Source organism: Danio aesculapii, chromosome 7 (assembly GCF_903798145.1).
Source record: "Danio aesculapii chromosome 7, fDanAes4.1, whole genome shotgun sequence".
Lineage (NCBI taxonomy): Eukaryota > Metazoa > Chordata > Actinopteri > Cypriniformes > Danionidae > Danio > Danio aesculapii.
The window spans coordinates 37,937,078-37,952,038 of NC_079441.1; the positions used below are offsets into that span (position 1 = coordinate 37,937,078).

Consider the following 14,961-nt stretch of genomic DNA (forward strand, 5'->3'; position numbering starts at 1 on the left):
TCAAGCATGATTAACGTTCAGTGCAAATCATATACATAATAGTTTAATTGATGCAGTGTCTGATGAAGACCAGCAGCCATGGGCAGTGATTGTTCAACAAGTGTGTGTTTTCCACTGAGAGCAGATTTAGTGAGTAATGGTTTTCTGGTAGAGTTGGCTCGGGTCATTGTATGTGCTCTGTTCTGTCCTGTCTCAGCCTGTAGAGAGATTGTTTATCTGACTGCACCATTTGTCCTATTGAGCTGCTGTTTCCTGCCCTTAGGGGTCTTTACAAACACAAACAACCCCAAACACACCCACATAAAATCACACAACGGGCCACAAATAAGAGAATCTATAGCCATAGTCGAAAAACAAATAGCCTGCACACAGAACTCTGACAGAACTCTTCAGTTTAGTGAATCTACTCTGTTGAAGCTCTTATTTGGAGATCAGGATATTTCTGTATTCCCCATGTTTTAGATGAAATTAGTGTTTTAAGACTCTTAAAACTTTACAATTAGGACTGGACTTTTTTTACATGGTTTAAAAATGTTGCTGCTTAAATATAAGTTGAATCAAATTGTTTTTGATTCATATAATTACAACTTGCATTGAGTTAAACTCGTTATTATTAACTTGTTGTTGTTATTATTATTATTATTATTATTATTATTATTATTAATTATTATACTTGAAACATTTTCCCAGTAATGGGTTGAGGCTGGAAGGGCATCACTGTGTAAAACATGCTGGAATAGTTGGTGGTTCATTCCGCTGTGGTGACCCCTGATAAATAAGGGACTAAGCTGTAGGAAAATGAATGAATTAAATATTTGAAATATTAACTTATGGTAATTAGCGAAAGTACCACAACACATTTACATAAAGGGATAGTTCACCAAACAATGAAAATTTACTCACTATCTACTCTCCTTCAAGTGGTTAAATCCTTTATGACTTACTTTCTTCAGACACTGTTTTTTGAAGAAAGCTGAAAGCCTGTAATCATCAACTTCCATAGGAAAAACAAATACTGTGGAAGTCAATGGTTACAGGTTTCTAGCATTTATCAAAATGACTCAAAATGAATGATCAAAATGAAGTAAATCAATCAGGGGAGTAAATTATGACAGAACTGTCAGTTTTGTGGGAGCTATCTTTTTAATTAAAGAATTTATTAATTATTTATTTAAATCTATATGAAATTAATTATTTATTAGTAAAAGTTGTGATGTTTACATGGTAAATATTGTGGTAATCTGTATGATAATAGGTAAAAACACTGTTCTTGGTTGCGTGGTCTTTACAGTATGATTGCTTTTCATACACAGATAGATTAGCTGAATTTATAAATGAGACATAACATTCAGATTAGCTTTTTTCTACACAGGTCTGCGGTTGTTTAACTGATTTTTTTTTTTTTGTCCTGGGCCAGTGCCACAAGATTTTAAAAACACAAACTCTGTTTCTGCACATTATTTTATTAATTCATAATTATTTTTATTATCATTGTTATATTGTAGTTATTACATTTTACAGGTTGAATAAAGTCTAGAAAAAAGTCTCATGGCTGTGACTGATGTTTATTGAGTGATGCTGACGTAGGAGGTGACGTCACAGCTGGGTTAATTTATATGGGGTTCAGGGGGGGCGAGAAACAGATTAAATTAGTTAGGGGGGGAAACAAAGAGCTGGAGCTGCGCATAAAGGCGGATGCTGGAGAAGAGTGAACACAGCAAACTTCAGCCGGACCTTCCAGAGTTTCAGTGAGGGAACTTTCGACACAGAAAACAAGTGAGTTCTAGCTGTTTTTTACACACCAACACTTCTCGTCGGACTATTGTTTGGCTTTCTGTTCGGTTTAACGTTACTCCCTGAACTTTTTCAAAAGTGCCATTGGAGAGTTATACCGCGTAAAGAGCAGTTGAAAGAGATGTATTTAAACCACGATATCTAAAACATTTTAATATGGTGTGAAGACCGTTAAACTATTAAAGATGAATGTTAAAATACCCCAAATGCCTTGGTAATGCTCTTGAGTTAGTGTCGAGTTTTCTGTTATCCATCAATAAAATATAAGAGAGCGTGGTTTTGTTCTGTGCTCTAGTTTCCTTAAAATAAAATATATAAGCTATATAATATAATAGCTTTAAGCAGATTGTTTGTCATTTTATTAGTTTGTTTGTCATAATGTTATATATAATGTAGAGTCCTGTTATTATGATAATATTTTATCTAATGGACTTTCATAAATGTAATATTCACTGTAAATAAATAATATTTAATATTCAAAACTACTAACTGACACGGTATCACTGTTTCGGTGGATATTGTACATGTTTAAAATAGCTGTATTGCTAGTAGAAAAATCTAAGATTATAATTACACAGTTTGAGACATTAGAATGAACTTTCCAGTGTCCCTTGATCCTGCTGACTGTTTATAAAGTTAGTATCATTAGCTGTCTCATAGCATGGTCTTCTGAAGGAGACTTCTCCGCTCTCACTCACTTTAAGTGTGACTAATAGCTGCTATCTTTGCAACAAAAAAAAGTATTTACACAAAGCATGTGGTTGTCTGCAGTGATTATGAGATGCTTGCCAGTGTTTTGAATATCTTGTGTTCACTGTACTTTTGAACTTTGCTTTTTCAGTTTTACTGTCATCAAGGGGTCCGGGGACCTTCAGGGGCTCAATGGGACTGCTGGGGGGATAGAAACATTTAGAAAAAAAAAAAACATAAAATAAAAAACAATGCATTTTATTTTAAAAATATAGTATAAGTTTCAAATAAAAATGGACATGACATTGAACATTTAACATCTGAAAATGTAAAATAAAAATCGAATAATTAAAATCTCAATGATTTTAAAATAATCTAATAACACAATGTAAATATACATTTAGAATTAAAAACTTATATTATAATCATATAAAATATAGAACAAAAATATGATTCATAAAATTTAGAAATGAAATTCTAAATTCCTAAGCTGAGTAATAATATATGAATACATATTTATTATTCATTTTCATTTCTTTATTTATCTTTATTATTATTTATTACTTATTTTACTTAATTATGTTTATTTAGTTTTTTCAATGGGAAGTTAGAGGCTGTTGAGGGAGGGAAGTGTTTATTTGAGGTAGTGTTCACAACAACATGGAAGGATAATTATAAAACGAATGTTGTAATTGATATTTCATGTAAAAACCGAATAAAAGAAATATGAAAGGAAATTCAATAAATCTATAAACGATCAGAATCTCCTGTTTTTACAGTATAAATTGGGTCTTTAAACAAGAAAAGAAATACTGTAGCTGCCACTAAAGACCCAAGTGTGTGTGTGTGTGTGTGTGTGTGCTTTTATTTCTGTTGCATGTGAAGTGTTTGTGATGGGACAACAGCTAATGCTTTAAATGGAGAATCACCATAATTCAACCCTCTTGCTAAAATTGTGTGTGTGTGTGTGTGTTAGGGATCATTGTGCGTTTAATGCTCTTGGCTTCATTCACTCTCTCTCTCTTTCTCTCTGTCCTCTTGAATGGAGTGATTAAAGTGGATATGGTCAAAGGGTGCAGGACAGAAAGGAAGAGGGCCTCGTTCCTTCTTTTCTTCTCTTGCTCTTTCAGAGACCCTTTCACCTGACCTGCATTCTGACCTGCCCCCCCACTTCACTTCTCTCTCTTTAGACACTTTCAGGGCCTTTTCATCCCAGAGTGGGAATAAGAAAGTGCAAAAAAATGCAGTTTTATTGAAGGGATTACACATTCGGAGCTGTACCACTTCACAGCACTTCAGCAAAGTTGTAAACATTCAACCTTTTGCCCTTTGGCCTGTTTTTGTTGTGGGTTGGTGAGAGACAGAGAGTGAAAGGGGCTCTTTGGGTTTAAAAAAGGTGGGTAAACCCTTTTCAAAGCAGAAACAAAACAGAAAGTTAGAGAGTGATAAACTATGGAGTTATTTGTATAAAACACTCAATAGTATTATATGCATTAAAGAGTGTATTTCACATTACTATAGAGGATGATGATGGTATAGAGCCATCTGCATGAGAGCTATACACTTTTAACTCTTATAGCTGGGTGTCAGGCTCTGGTTTTCCTCAGGGTGTGTGTGTGTGTGTTTAACAACCAAAGTGCACTGATTCAGTCACTGATTTTTCTGTGAAGAAAAGGGTTGTTGTTTTTTTAATGCATGTGCATGTGTGTGTGTGTGTGTACTCTCAGATTTACAGGCCTCCAGCCTGTCGCAATTTCTGTCAGAAAGCATTTGCTGTAACACTTGCCTAATGCTGTACAGCACTGGTCTGGTGGCACCGTATGTGTGTGTGTGTCATCCAGCTGCACACGCCCATCAGAAAGAATGATGAGAGAGTGTGAGTGATTTATGACTGCTCGCCTCAGACCTGTGTTTGAGTAAATCTTGAGCTGAGGTGAACTTAAACAGCTGCTCTTGGTATGAACACTGTCTCCAGACGTCTCTCTCTCTCTCCTCCCCCGTGCTGCTCCATCAGTCCGTCTGTCTGTCTGTGGTTTAGATGACTGATAAAGCCAGTGCTGACTTGAACTCCCTCTGCACTTTATCTACAGACTCAGTACCGGCTCAGCCTTAAGGGCCTGCTTTGCGCCAGACTTAATGGAAGCACCTCCGTTTAATGTGGTCTCTCCAGAAAAACGCAGCACTGGTAATAGAATTTAAGAGTTGCAGAAAGGAGAGTCTCCGAATAGAGATCTGTAATTGAAAAGGCGCGCTGATAAGCGTGAAACTGTGCCATATGTCTGACTATGAGTGAAGTGGGTCAGAGCTTTGTGTTGTTTTCTCTGCTATGGAAATGAGTTTGAAGTCCAGCTGGTTGTGCGGCGAGGGACTCGCTCACTCTCCAACACTGGGTGCTGGAACGTACTGAAAAGATGTGAGGGGAGGAGAGAGGACCTGAGGAGGGGAGAGAAGAGAAACCGTGTGTGTCCAGCGGTCCTGCATTCCTCCACGCTTGTGATAATGGAAGCCCCATGGCGTATGATGAGTGAGTAAGGCCCTCAAAGAGTGTGTGTTTCTGTGGGAGGAATGGGGCTTTTAAAGGGCTTTCTATCTTCAGAGTGTATAAGATTTGTGTGAGTGTGTGTGTGTGAGAGAGAGTATGGACCCAGCGGGTCAGAACAACCTCGTTAGGCCGTCTGAAACACCCCCCATCACACACACACACATTGCACAAAGAAGACTGCCTGATGAGAGATTTCGGAGAAAGGTCAGAGAAAAAAGGTGAGGAGGGGGAATTTTTGGACACACAGAGGGGGTGAAGACATTTTTGGGCCAGCAAAATGGGGGTTGGGGTGTTTGAGATTTGTGTTTTTCTGAGAGAGGTTAGTCACGCTCCGCTGAGCGGCTGACACTTAATTACTGTTTGGAGGGAGTTGCAGGATTTACTGGGTCAACAGAATATTTTATAAACGGCTTTAGAAGAGCATTTAATGTCTGAGAGTGAGAGATCGAGGGTAAAAAAACAGAGGTAGAGAGCATTTTTTATTGCTTCTGCTTATGGTGACCTATTAAGGGCTGGCGCCAGAGTGATGAGGTCCAGCATTTGTGCTGGGACGGGAAGTTAGGGCCCAGAGATATTGAGAATCCAGATTACTCCACTCAAACACACTGAGCAAGAGCAACACATGAGCCAATACAGAGTGAAACGAACAACGTGAACAAGCAGACGGACGGACAGATGCAGTGAACAGAGAGGGACATTACAAAACATTTAAAGTGGCTTAATATACTAAAACAATGCTGTATGAGAACCAAATTCAGTACAAACCTTGCTAATTAAGCATCTACTAACAGATAAGCAAAACAGCCAAGAATTTCAACACAATGCACACAAATTCACATCAAAAATTCTTTACCCCATAGAAACTGCTTAATGTGACTTAGCGGATGAAGATATGAAAAAGAGAAATTTGGTGGAAAGTTGATTAAAAATGTATACTATGGACAGAAAAGCAGATGGGCTCAGAATATCAGTGGTTATCAGTGGAATATGGGCTGAGAAACTCATGCTCATGCTAGTGCATGTTAGTTGTATCCTTCTCTTAGAAAGTGGTTCTGAAGAAAATACTTAATCTGGCTTAACTGATGAAGACAGTGGCCAAATACGATATTCATTCATTCATTCATTTTCCATCTGCTTAGTCCCTTTATTCATCAGTGGTCGCCACAGTGGAATGAACCGCCAACTTATCCAGCATATATTTTGCACAGCGGATGCCCTTCCAGCCACAACCCAACGCTGGGAAACACCCATACACCCTCCCAATCTCACACATACAATACGGCCAATTTAGCTTATTTAATTCACCTATAGCGCAGCCTCCCAATGGATATTGGATAAGATGAAATGGCCAAGCATCCCGCCCGAAATATACAGCTATCTCATTGAAACTTCAAGTGTTTTAACAAGAGAGAAGTTAAAGGCCTACAAGTCTTTGGATGCCTACAATTTTGTTCTGTGGTCATTTGCAAGAAATAATGCTCCATGATTACCAGATTCAAAACTATGTAGTGCTAAAAACCGAGGTTCTGTCTTGCCAAAGACAAGGAAAGAAGACGGAACTGTACAAGGCCTGGGTAATCCTCAACAAGCAAAACAACTGCACTCTGACAGCGAACCGCACCTGTATGGCAGAGTATGTGAACTTACATTTTTACATTTCAGCATTCAGTGTCCGCAGTTTAATTAACCATATTTAACTGTTTTTGCTGGAATCATTGCTGCAATCAAAAACGAGTAACATGTATGATTCAGCATAGCGTGAACTATAAAATGAGAACTGCATTGAAAGCAGTGTGGTGTACGGTAAAATTGAAGTTTTCTATTTTGGGACTTTCGAATTTGGCATCCTACCACACAACATAAAGTGTTTGCTATTGCAACCGGTCTTTTTTTGCATCCGCTATGCGTGATTGTACTCGTGTGGCGTCATGTGTGACGTAGGTTGGTAATTCCCCTATAGAACAGTATTATTAGAAAAATATTTTGCTACTATATTTCAAGGTACAATTCTCACTATTTTCCCAGTAATGGGTTGCGGCCGGAAGGGCATTCGCTGCGTAAAACATATGCTGCATAAATTGGCGGTTCATTCCGCTGTGACGACCCCAGATTAATAAAGGGACTAAGCCAAAAAGAAAATGAATGAATGAATGGATTCTCACTATTAACAAGCCCTAACTATGACTTTTGCTTTAATAAACTATTAATTTGCTGCTGCTTAATATTTTTGTAAAGGTAGTAGTTACGTTTAGAGATGTAGAATAAGATCATACAGAAGATGTGCTTAATAAGTACTAATAAACAGCCAATATTTTAATAATAAGTAGGTAAGAATCCACTATTTTGTAGCAAGAATTGTTACTTTAAGGCAACAAAGTCTGTGTACTGACATTGGTCCTCCATCACAAAGCCATTTTACAGCATTTCAGTCGAGAGTAAAGAATGAGAAGCTTGTTTGGACCTAATAGATGCTTAATTATCCTCAAAGAGTGTTCAAAACTGCTTTCATCAGTCTAGCTCTGTCTGGCTGCTTTGAGTCGTCTTCTACAGACACCGGCCATTCTTTCAACTGGAGATCAGCTTTTGTTACTGTTAATTGCTTTTCCTGCTGAACCAAGAATGTTATATTATTGACTAAAAAGAGTCACTCCCAAACCCACAATGCTGCTGTGTTGTTGGTAAATGTGGGAAGCCGGCCGATATGTGAATGCGAGTTCTTTAATCTGTGTGGCTCCATATGCTTCACTCTTCTTGCCTTCATATCCACGGAGCGATCCGGAAGAATGGCGTCCCGCAGCGATGATTCCATTCTCTTCAGACAATACGCTCCTACTATCTCACAGCACGCGGGCCAATCATTGCCATGGAGATCACAAGCGGAGGCTAAAGAGCGCACTCACGCAGCCAGAGTCACAAACACAAAACCCACATAAGCAGATCTGTGTACATGGAGCAATCCTTCTTTTAGATGATCCAGGCGAATAAATGCATGATTGAAAAAAGCTCTTTCATCAGCAGAAAGAAACAGAGAAGTGCTTTCTCCAGTCAAACATCACTTCTTTTTTTTTCAGTATTATTTTTTTTACCTACCACCAGCCATTCTCAGCCGTTATGAACTCTGTGGGATCTTCATGTTTTTCCAGTTTTGAATGCTGACATGTTGAGAAGAGCAAAAGAGTGCCGTTTTCATACAAACATTTATTAATTTACGTTGTGTGTACACAGCTGAGGACAGGCCGAGAGAAAACACAGATGTGAGGACTGCGAAGCCGGAAAGCAGCAGGACAGAAAGGACATGTTCAAAGACACACGCCAACACTCCGAATGGATGTTAGTCAGGGCTGGAAATGTGCTTGTGCATTCGTCGCTGTCCTTTTGGATGTTTGCGTTCGATGATTCAAAAGCCAGCACAGTGGGGGTGCTTTCAGTGCCAAGAACGTCATTATCATAATTCCAAGAAAATCTCTCCGTATTTTGCCATTTCACTAGCTGTTACATCATGCTCCTGTGTGATGTGTTTGTGTTTCATTTCTGTGGGCGGCTGGAGAAATTGAAGCGCTGTTGTTACATTCTAATCTGGTGGCAGAGAATCATGTAGTCCTTCAGCACTATATGACCTTTAGTGTTTGCATGAGCCAAGTCTGCGACATTTTAATGCCAGTCCATCGGATTCCATCAGCGAAGCTGTAATTAATCATTCTGAATGATCATCCCTATCGGCTTCATCCATTCATCTGTAATTGGGAAGTTGAAATATTAAAAGGGCAAAGTGTGGTCTCGCTGCAGATGGCTCCATTTCTGTCTTGCCCTTTGATAACAGTACTTATGAAGCAAATTATACCATTATCGAAAACTGCAATTTTCCTTCGCGACAACTGACTATTTCGTGTGTGTTTTTCAGAATGCGGGGCCTGTTTTCCACCCTCATCATGGTGCTGGTGGCCTTAATGATCGTGACATCAGAGGCTGGGAAAAACAAGAAAGGTATCAAATATGGAGAAGATCATCTCCTTTCTTCACATAGTTCATCTCTAACACATCATGTGACTTTAAAGCTTATTGACACACCACTGAAAATGTGATGGTGTTATGTATGATTCTGTGATTACACGGGAAGTGAAGCCAATCACTGTGCTTTCTGTGCTATAGAGAAGAATAAGGGAGGTAAGGGTGGTGCCGACTGTGCGGAGTGGCTCTATGGCAGCTGTGTGGCCAATAACGGTGACTGTGGACCAGGAACGAGGGAGGGAACCTGCAACGAACAGACCAGGAAAGTCAAATGCAGAGTGCCATGCAACTGGAAGAAAGAATTTGGAGGTGAGTTAAACTCTGGGTAATTAAACATCAGATATGGTGGAATTTGCTTTGAGTTATATCTAATTCTTAGCCATTATTTTTTTATTTAAAATTACATTTAAATTTTACATCAAATCAATTATTTTATTTACTATTTGGTAGTTTTGTGCTGCTGTGCGTTTCTGTTTGTTCTTTGCAGTTGAAAATGTCTGACATACTTTACTGTAACTCATTTCCTGCAGCTGACTGCAAGTATAAGTTTGGTAACTGGGGTGAGTGTGACGCAACCACAAGCACGAAGAGCCGCACTGGCACTCTGCAGAAGGCTCTCTTCAACGTCGAATGTCAGCAAACCGTCTCTGTGACCAAACCCTGCACCACCAAGGTCAAAAACAAACCCAAAGGTACATCCTCAACACTCAAATTCTGACTGAAGACAATTTTGTGTTTCAGGCCAAGCCCAAAGTGTGCTTTGGTTTCTTATGTTCATGTTAGAGTAGACAAACATAAGTGCTCAACACATTCACACTAGAAAGATACCTGTCTGTGCTTTTTCTTTCTAGAATTTATGAATGACAAAAAACATCTTTGTTGTCATTTAAAAATCTTTTTAATTCTATTGCACAAGCACTTGTGAACTTGTGCCCACCTGATGTTTTTGCAATAGCCTGGTTCAGTTTTGATACGTGGTGGACAAATGAAGAAGTGGAAAAATACAAAATATGCACATATAGTGGACTCACTTTTTTGACCATAACATTTGCATTGATTTTGTCACTGGCACAATATGCACAGCCAGAGTTTTGTCATTTACAAATGTTCTTTGAATTGTTTTTACACCACTTAGTTTGTCCACAAAGTTGCAACACTGGCCAGTTCTTTTTCAGAAATGAAAGAGTTGGAACAAGAAAAGGGTTGCCAAGTTTTTGCAACAAAACTATCCCAATAACATCAAAATTCATATTATCCACATCTCATTCCTAAAATAGATATTTTACATATCTTCCTCACAGCAAGAAGGTTGCTGGTTTGAGCCTCAGCTGGTTCAGTTGGCGTTTCTGTGTGGAGTTTGTATGTTCTCCCCGTGTTGGCGTGGGTTTTCTCTGGGTGCTCCAGTTTCCCCCACAGTCCAAAGACATGTGGTATAGGTGAATTGGGTAGGCTAAATTGTCCATCGTGAATGTGTGAATGATAGTGTGTGGGTGTTTCCCAGTGATAGGTTGCAGCTGGAAGGGCATCTGCTGTGTAAAACATATGCTGGATAAGTTAGCGGTTCATTCCCCTGTGGAGACCCCTGATGAATAAGGGACTAAGCCGAAAAGAAAAGGAATGAATGAATCTTCCTTTTTAAAAAATAAGTATATATTAGTAGTTATAAAGATTCTGTTATCATAAAAATTATCTTACCTTACTGGCAGCACAGCTGTGATGGTGTCCCTCATGTGACTGCCGTACAGTTAAAATTCTGGATAAAGTGACCCCAAACTTGAGAAATTAATTTCAAATGAACCATATTTGGGCGACGCAGTGGCGCAATAGGTAGTGCTGTTGCCTTACAGCAAGAAGGCCGCTGGTTCGAGCCTCGGCTGGGTCAGTTGGTGTTTCTGTGTGGAGTTTGCATGTTCCCCCCTGCGTTCGCGTGGGTTTCCACCGGGTGCTCCGGTTTCCCCCACAGTTCAAAGACATGTGCGGTATAGGTGAATTGGATAGGCTAAATTGTCAGTAGTGTATGAGAGTGAATGAGTGTGTGTGGATGTTTCCCAGTGATGGGTTGCAGCTGGAAGGGCATCCGCTGCGTAAAACAAATGCTGGATAAGTTGGCGGTTTATTCCGCTGTGGCGACCCCGATTAATAAAGGGACTAAGCCGAAAAGAAAATGAATGAATGAATGAAAGATATTTAAAAATATATATAAAATAAAAAAGATATTTAAATAAACATGGAACATATGAATTAAATTGTAAATCAACAGACTTTATGTAGATTGAATATCATTTTGCAATCTACATAAATGACAACCTGTTACTATGGAAACATCTACTCATCTAGATGCTTGCACCTCACAAAAATGTGCTTAATCTGTTGTGCTGTGCTAGCTTAAAATGTGCTAGCACAGTTATCATTGGCAGAATATAACTTCAGTAGGGTAAAATTTTCAATGCGACCATATAAATATAATCGATCCAATATATCAAAACTTAAAAAACAACCCACGGAAAGTGGTTAAAAGTAGCCCAATTCACAGGGCAAATCAAAGACTTGGCAACCCTGAGCAAGAATTACAGTTACTACTAAAATGGCAGATCTGTGGATGGCTTAGAAGATTAACCAAGAAGCCCAAAAGAGTCAAAAAAAGGTTTTATTTAACCTTTGGAGTGAAGAAAGAAACAAATGGACTAAGAAGAATCTTTAGTGCATGCATCCAAGTAAAATAAAGTAAAATTTGTTTATACATTAATAATGTATATTTATAATGTATCATTATGTATAATAATAATAATAACAATTATAGCCATAATTTTCCCAGAAAAACCATTACATGCCTTGTGTGAAACACACCAAAAACACATTTCACGTGATTGTTGTTCTTCACATAACAATGCTCCAAAAATGCCATATTTCATGTGTTTCACATGTGCTTTTTAACAAGTGACTGCACATGTGAAGCTCATGTGACACTTACATGTATGTGGGAGTGTATAAATGTCATTTAAAAATGAAACTAATGATTTCAGAAATGGTTACTTTATTTATTATTACTTATTTATAGAATAAATAGCACCCTTACACACACACACACACGCACACACACACACACACACACACACGCGCGCCACTCAACAGGTATTCTGCTGCCAGTGGTTTGGTTGGGTCTGCTTTGGCTGAATGGAGACAGTAATGCCTGTAATCTGTTGTGGTTGTGTAATCTTGGCCTGTTGGCTGTGGTGGGTGTCTGAGTGGGTTTCTGAAATCAATAATGAACCTCTGCTCATACATAAGAGGCAGATGTCTAAGTCAGTCCTTTTAAAGCACACGTTTTATGCTTAATGTGCTTATCCCAATGTGGATTCAAGCAATAATACTGTAGCATTATTTTATGAGAGCATGTGCATTTCCTAACCAGCGTGAGACGGGGAGGTTTACTGCTGCATCTGAATAACGCGATTTTCTGCCAATCTCTCTCCACAGGAAAGAAAGGCAAGGGGAAAGGGAACTAAAGGGAGCGAGAGATCCAGAGGAGCAGTAAACACCCCGTGATCATCCGCCATCTAAACACGGCCTTTTATAATGTATCTCTACTCTGTGTTGTTCAGCACGAGCGGGACTCGCTCTACAGCCACAAACACATAGCTTTAGAAGACTATGACAGAGTAACAGCTGAGTGTTTGACACCTTACATGACTCTTTCATGCGCGAGGGCGATCAGAGAATAAAATGCCGTTGTTTATTGTGTAGTTCAGCCACTCCTCTGATGTTTCCTCTCTCTCTTTCTCTCTACCATCTATCAGCTGTTCACGCCTCAGGCCTCTCATTTGCTGAAGGACAACAATCAGTAGAACTCAATCAAACACATCTATTTTATTACTGTTTTACTTACAACGTTTGGTTTTGTAAGATTTTGTAATTTACAGGATTATATTACTAGCGGGGTATAAAAGTAGCAATTGGATAAGTCACCCATTTCTTTTTTTTGTATTCTAAAATACAAAACTAAGGAGTGTTGTTTGAAATAAATGACTTCTCTTTTTCTATAAAGGGTGTAGTGTATGTACAAGTGAAAATACCCCATTTTTCTTTTCTTTCCTTTTGACTGTTACTAACAGATCTAAGGGTGAAAGAGGGTTGTTAAAATGCATGGAGAGGTGACCGTCCCCTCTTGCGCAAACCTGTTTTATAAGCATTTAAGAAAAAAAAACCCTGAAGTTTTGTTACTGAGATTTGTGTGTTCTATGTAGTGTTAACAAAAGTGACATGAGTGATGAAAGTTCATTATTAAAGACACTTGAGCCCTCTGAATCTCTCCTTATGCAGACCGCATATGTTTCTTCATGAATATGCAAAGAATAATCATTCCTCTGTATTTCGGGTCAGTGCGCTTGAGATCTTTATTAAGCTTTATGCAATAGAAAAAGAACCACACACACACACACACTGTATGTACACTGGCTGTTTAAGGGCAGTGGTAGACAAGTCCATAATTACAGTGTGTTCATTCCATCAGGGTAATAATCACTGACTTTGCCCTTTAGCTAGTACAGTTATAAGGGGGTTTCTCCATCTATTCCTTACCAAATGACATTTTATAAACATTTGAATAGAAATTTAAGTGACCATGGTTTATTTATAAAATGTGTTTACACACTGATTTGATCTTAGAGTGTACGTGCACTAAACCTTCATGACGCTAGGATTTATTAAAAAGAAAGTGATTTTTGGTTACCAGAACATTAGTGGTTCTCAGTATGTTTCTGTTGGATAGCAAGGAAAGTTTTCTTTACATAATTATATTACTTAACTGTTCCCTCTAGATTAGGAAAACATTCACAGAATATTCTTTAAGTTGTTATAAGAAAACTGCTATATAACATTCTGGAAAAAAAAAACACTACAGTACTTACAGCAGATTGTTCTCTGAGAATTCTATTCTGAGGAAACTTTTCCTTGTGGTGTGAGTTGGAGTCTTTGGAAATCTTAAATGGTTCACCGAAACATCCTCTGAAATTGTTCTAACTTTTAATGAATATCTTTTTATTTCTGTTGAACACAAAAGACGATATTTTAAAAATGTTGGAAACAGGTAACCATTGACATCCATAGAGGGAAGATAGAGGGAACACGATTTCTTCCAACATTCTTCTAAACATGTTTTTTGTGTTTATCAGAAGAAAGAAACTCGAGCAAATAATGGCAACTTTTAACAGTTCTTGTCTCTCAACATGATCAAGAAAAGGATTTAGAATTTTGACTGGCACTCTTTTTAATGGTAAAGAACTGAATTAGGTGGGCTTTGTAAGGTGGACATCTGCAATTTTTATTTTGATTTATTTGCGATTTGTAAATATAGAGAAAGAGAATTGCACATACACACATTTTAGAAATGATCTTAGGTCAAAAATAAGATGGTTTGTATGTTTTATAAATAAAACATTTTATAAACCAGACCCCAGAAGACAGAGAGCATTATGGGCATAGTTATTTTGCTGTATCAGTCATCTAACGGAGTGTTTCTCAACCACAGTCCTGGAGAACTACCAACACTGCTGTCACATCCCAATTACATATTTATAGTACGCCCTAAAAGTATGCAAAAAAGTATGCACTTTTTTTGTAAAGAAAAAGTATATACTTTTGAGTGTATAACAGAAGAGTATGCAAGCTTTGGTACACACTACTAAACGTACTCGTTAACAGATCGCTACGTCGCCACATTTCTTTCATATTTAGTTAACTTATTGGAGAAGCAGCAGCAGCAGGATAATCTGCTATTCGCGAGTCTTTCATGCAGAGAAATCTCCACAGATCTTTGGATATGTATTCATTCAGACGTTAATGTCCAAACAGTCTTTATAGAAGGTCAGTATTGTTGTTGCAGATTAAATATAACACAGAAAACGTTGTTTAAATATGTTCCTGTTGGC

General features: G+C 38.2%; 1 protein-coding gene across 1 annotated transcript; it reads left to right on the forward strand.

The window, feature by feature from the left end:
* Positions 1–1,639: 1,639 nt before the first annotated feature.
* Positions 1,640–13,339, forward strand: mdka (midkine a). The gene is made up of 5 exons (XM_056461871.1): positions 1,640–1,776; positions 8,928–9,010; positions 9,176–9,343; positions 9,565–9,726; positions 12,512–13,339. Exons 2-5 carry the CDS (start codon positions 8,929–8,931, stop codon positions 12,538–12,540), a joined length of 441 nt encoding a protein of 146 aa, XP_056317846.1. The 5' UTR covers positions 1,640–1,776; position 8,928; the 3' UTR covers positions 12,541–13,339.
* Positions 13,340–14,961: the final 1,622 nt, after the last annotated feature.

Excerpts from the sequence above, each read along its gene's own strand:
- mdka (XM_056461871.1), top strand. The coding sequence starts at position 8,929 with ATGCGGGGCCTGTTTTCCACCCTCATCATGGTGCTGGTGGCCTTAATG. Across the intron at positions 9,011-9,175 it reads GGCTGGGAAAAACAAGAAAG|AGAAGAATAAGGGAGGTAAG; the intron begins GTATCAAATATG and ends TCTGTGCTATAG. Across the intron at positions 9,344-9,564 it reads CTGGAAGAAAGAATTTGGAG|CTGACTGCAAGTATAAGTTT; the intron begins GTGAGTTAAACT and ends CATTTCCTGCAG.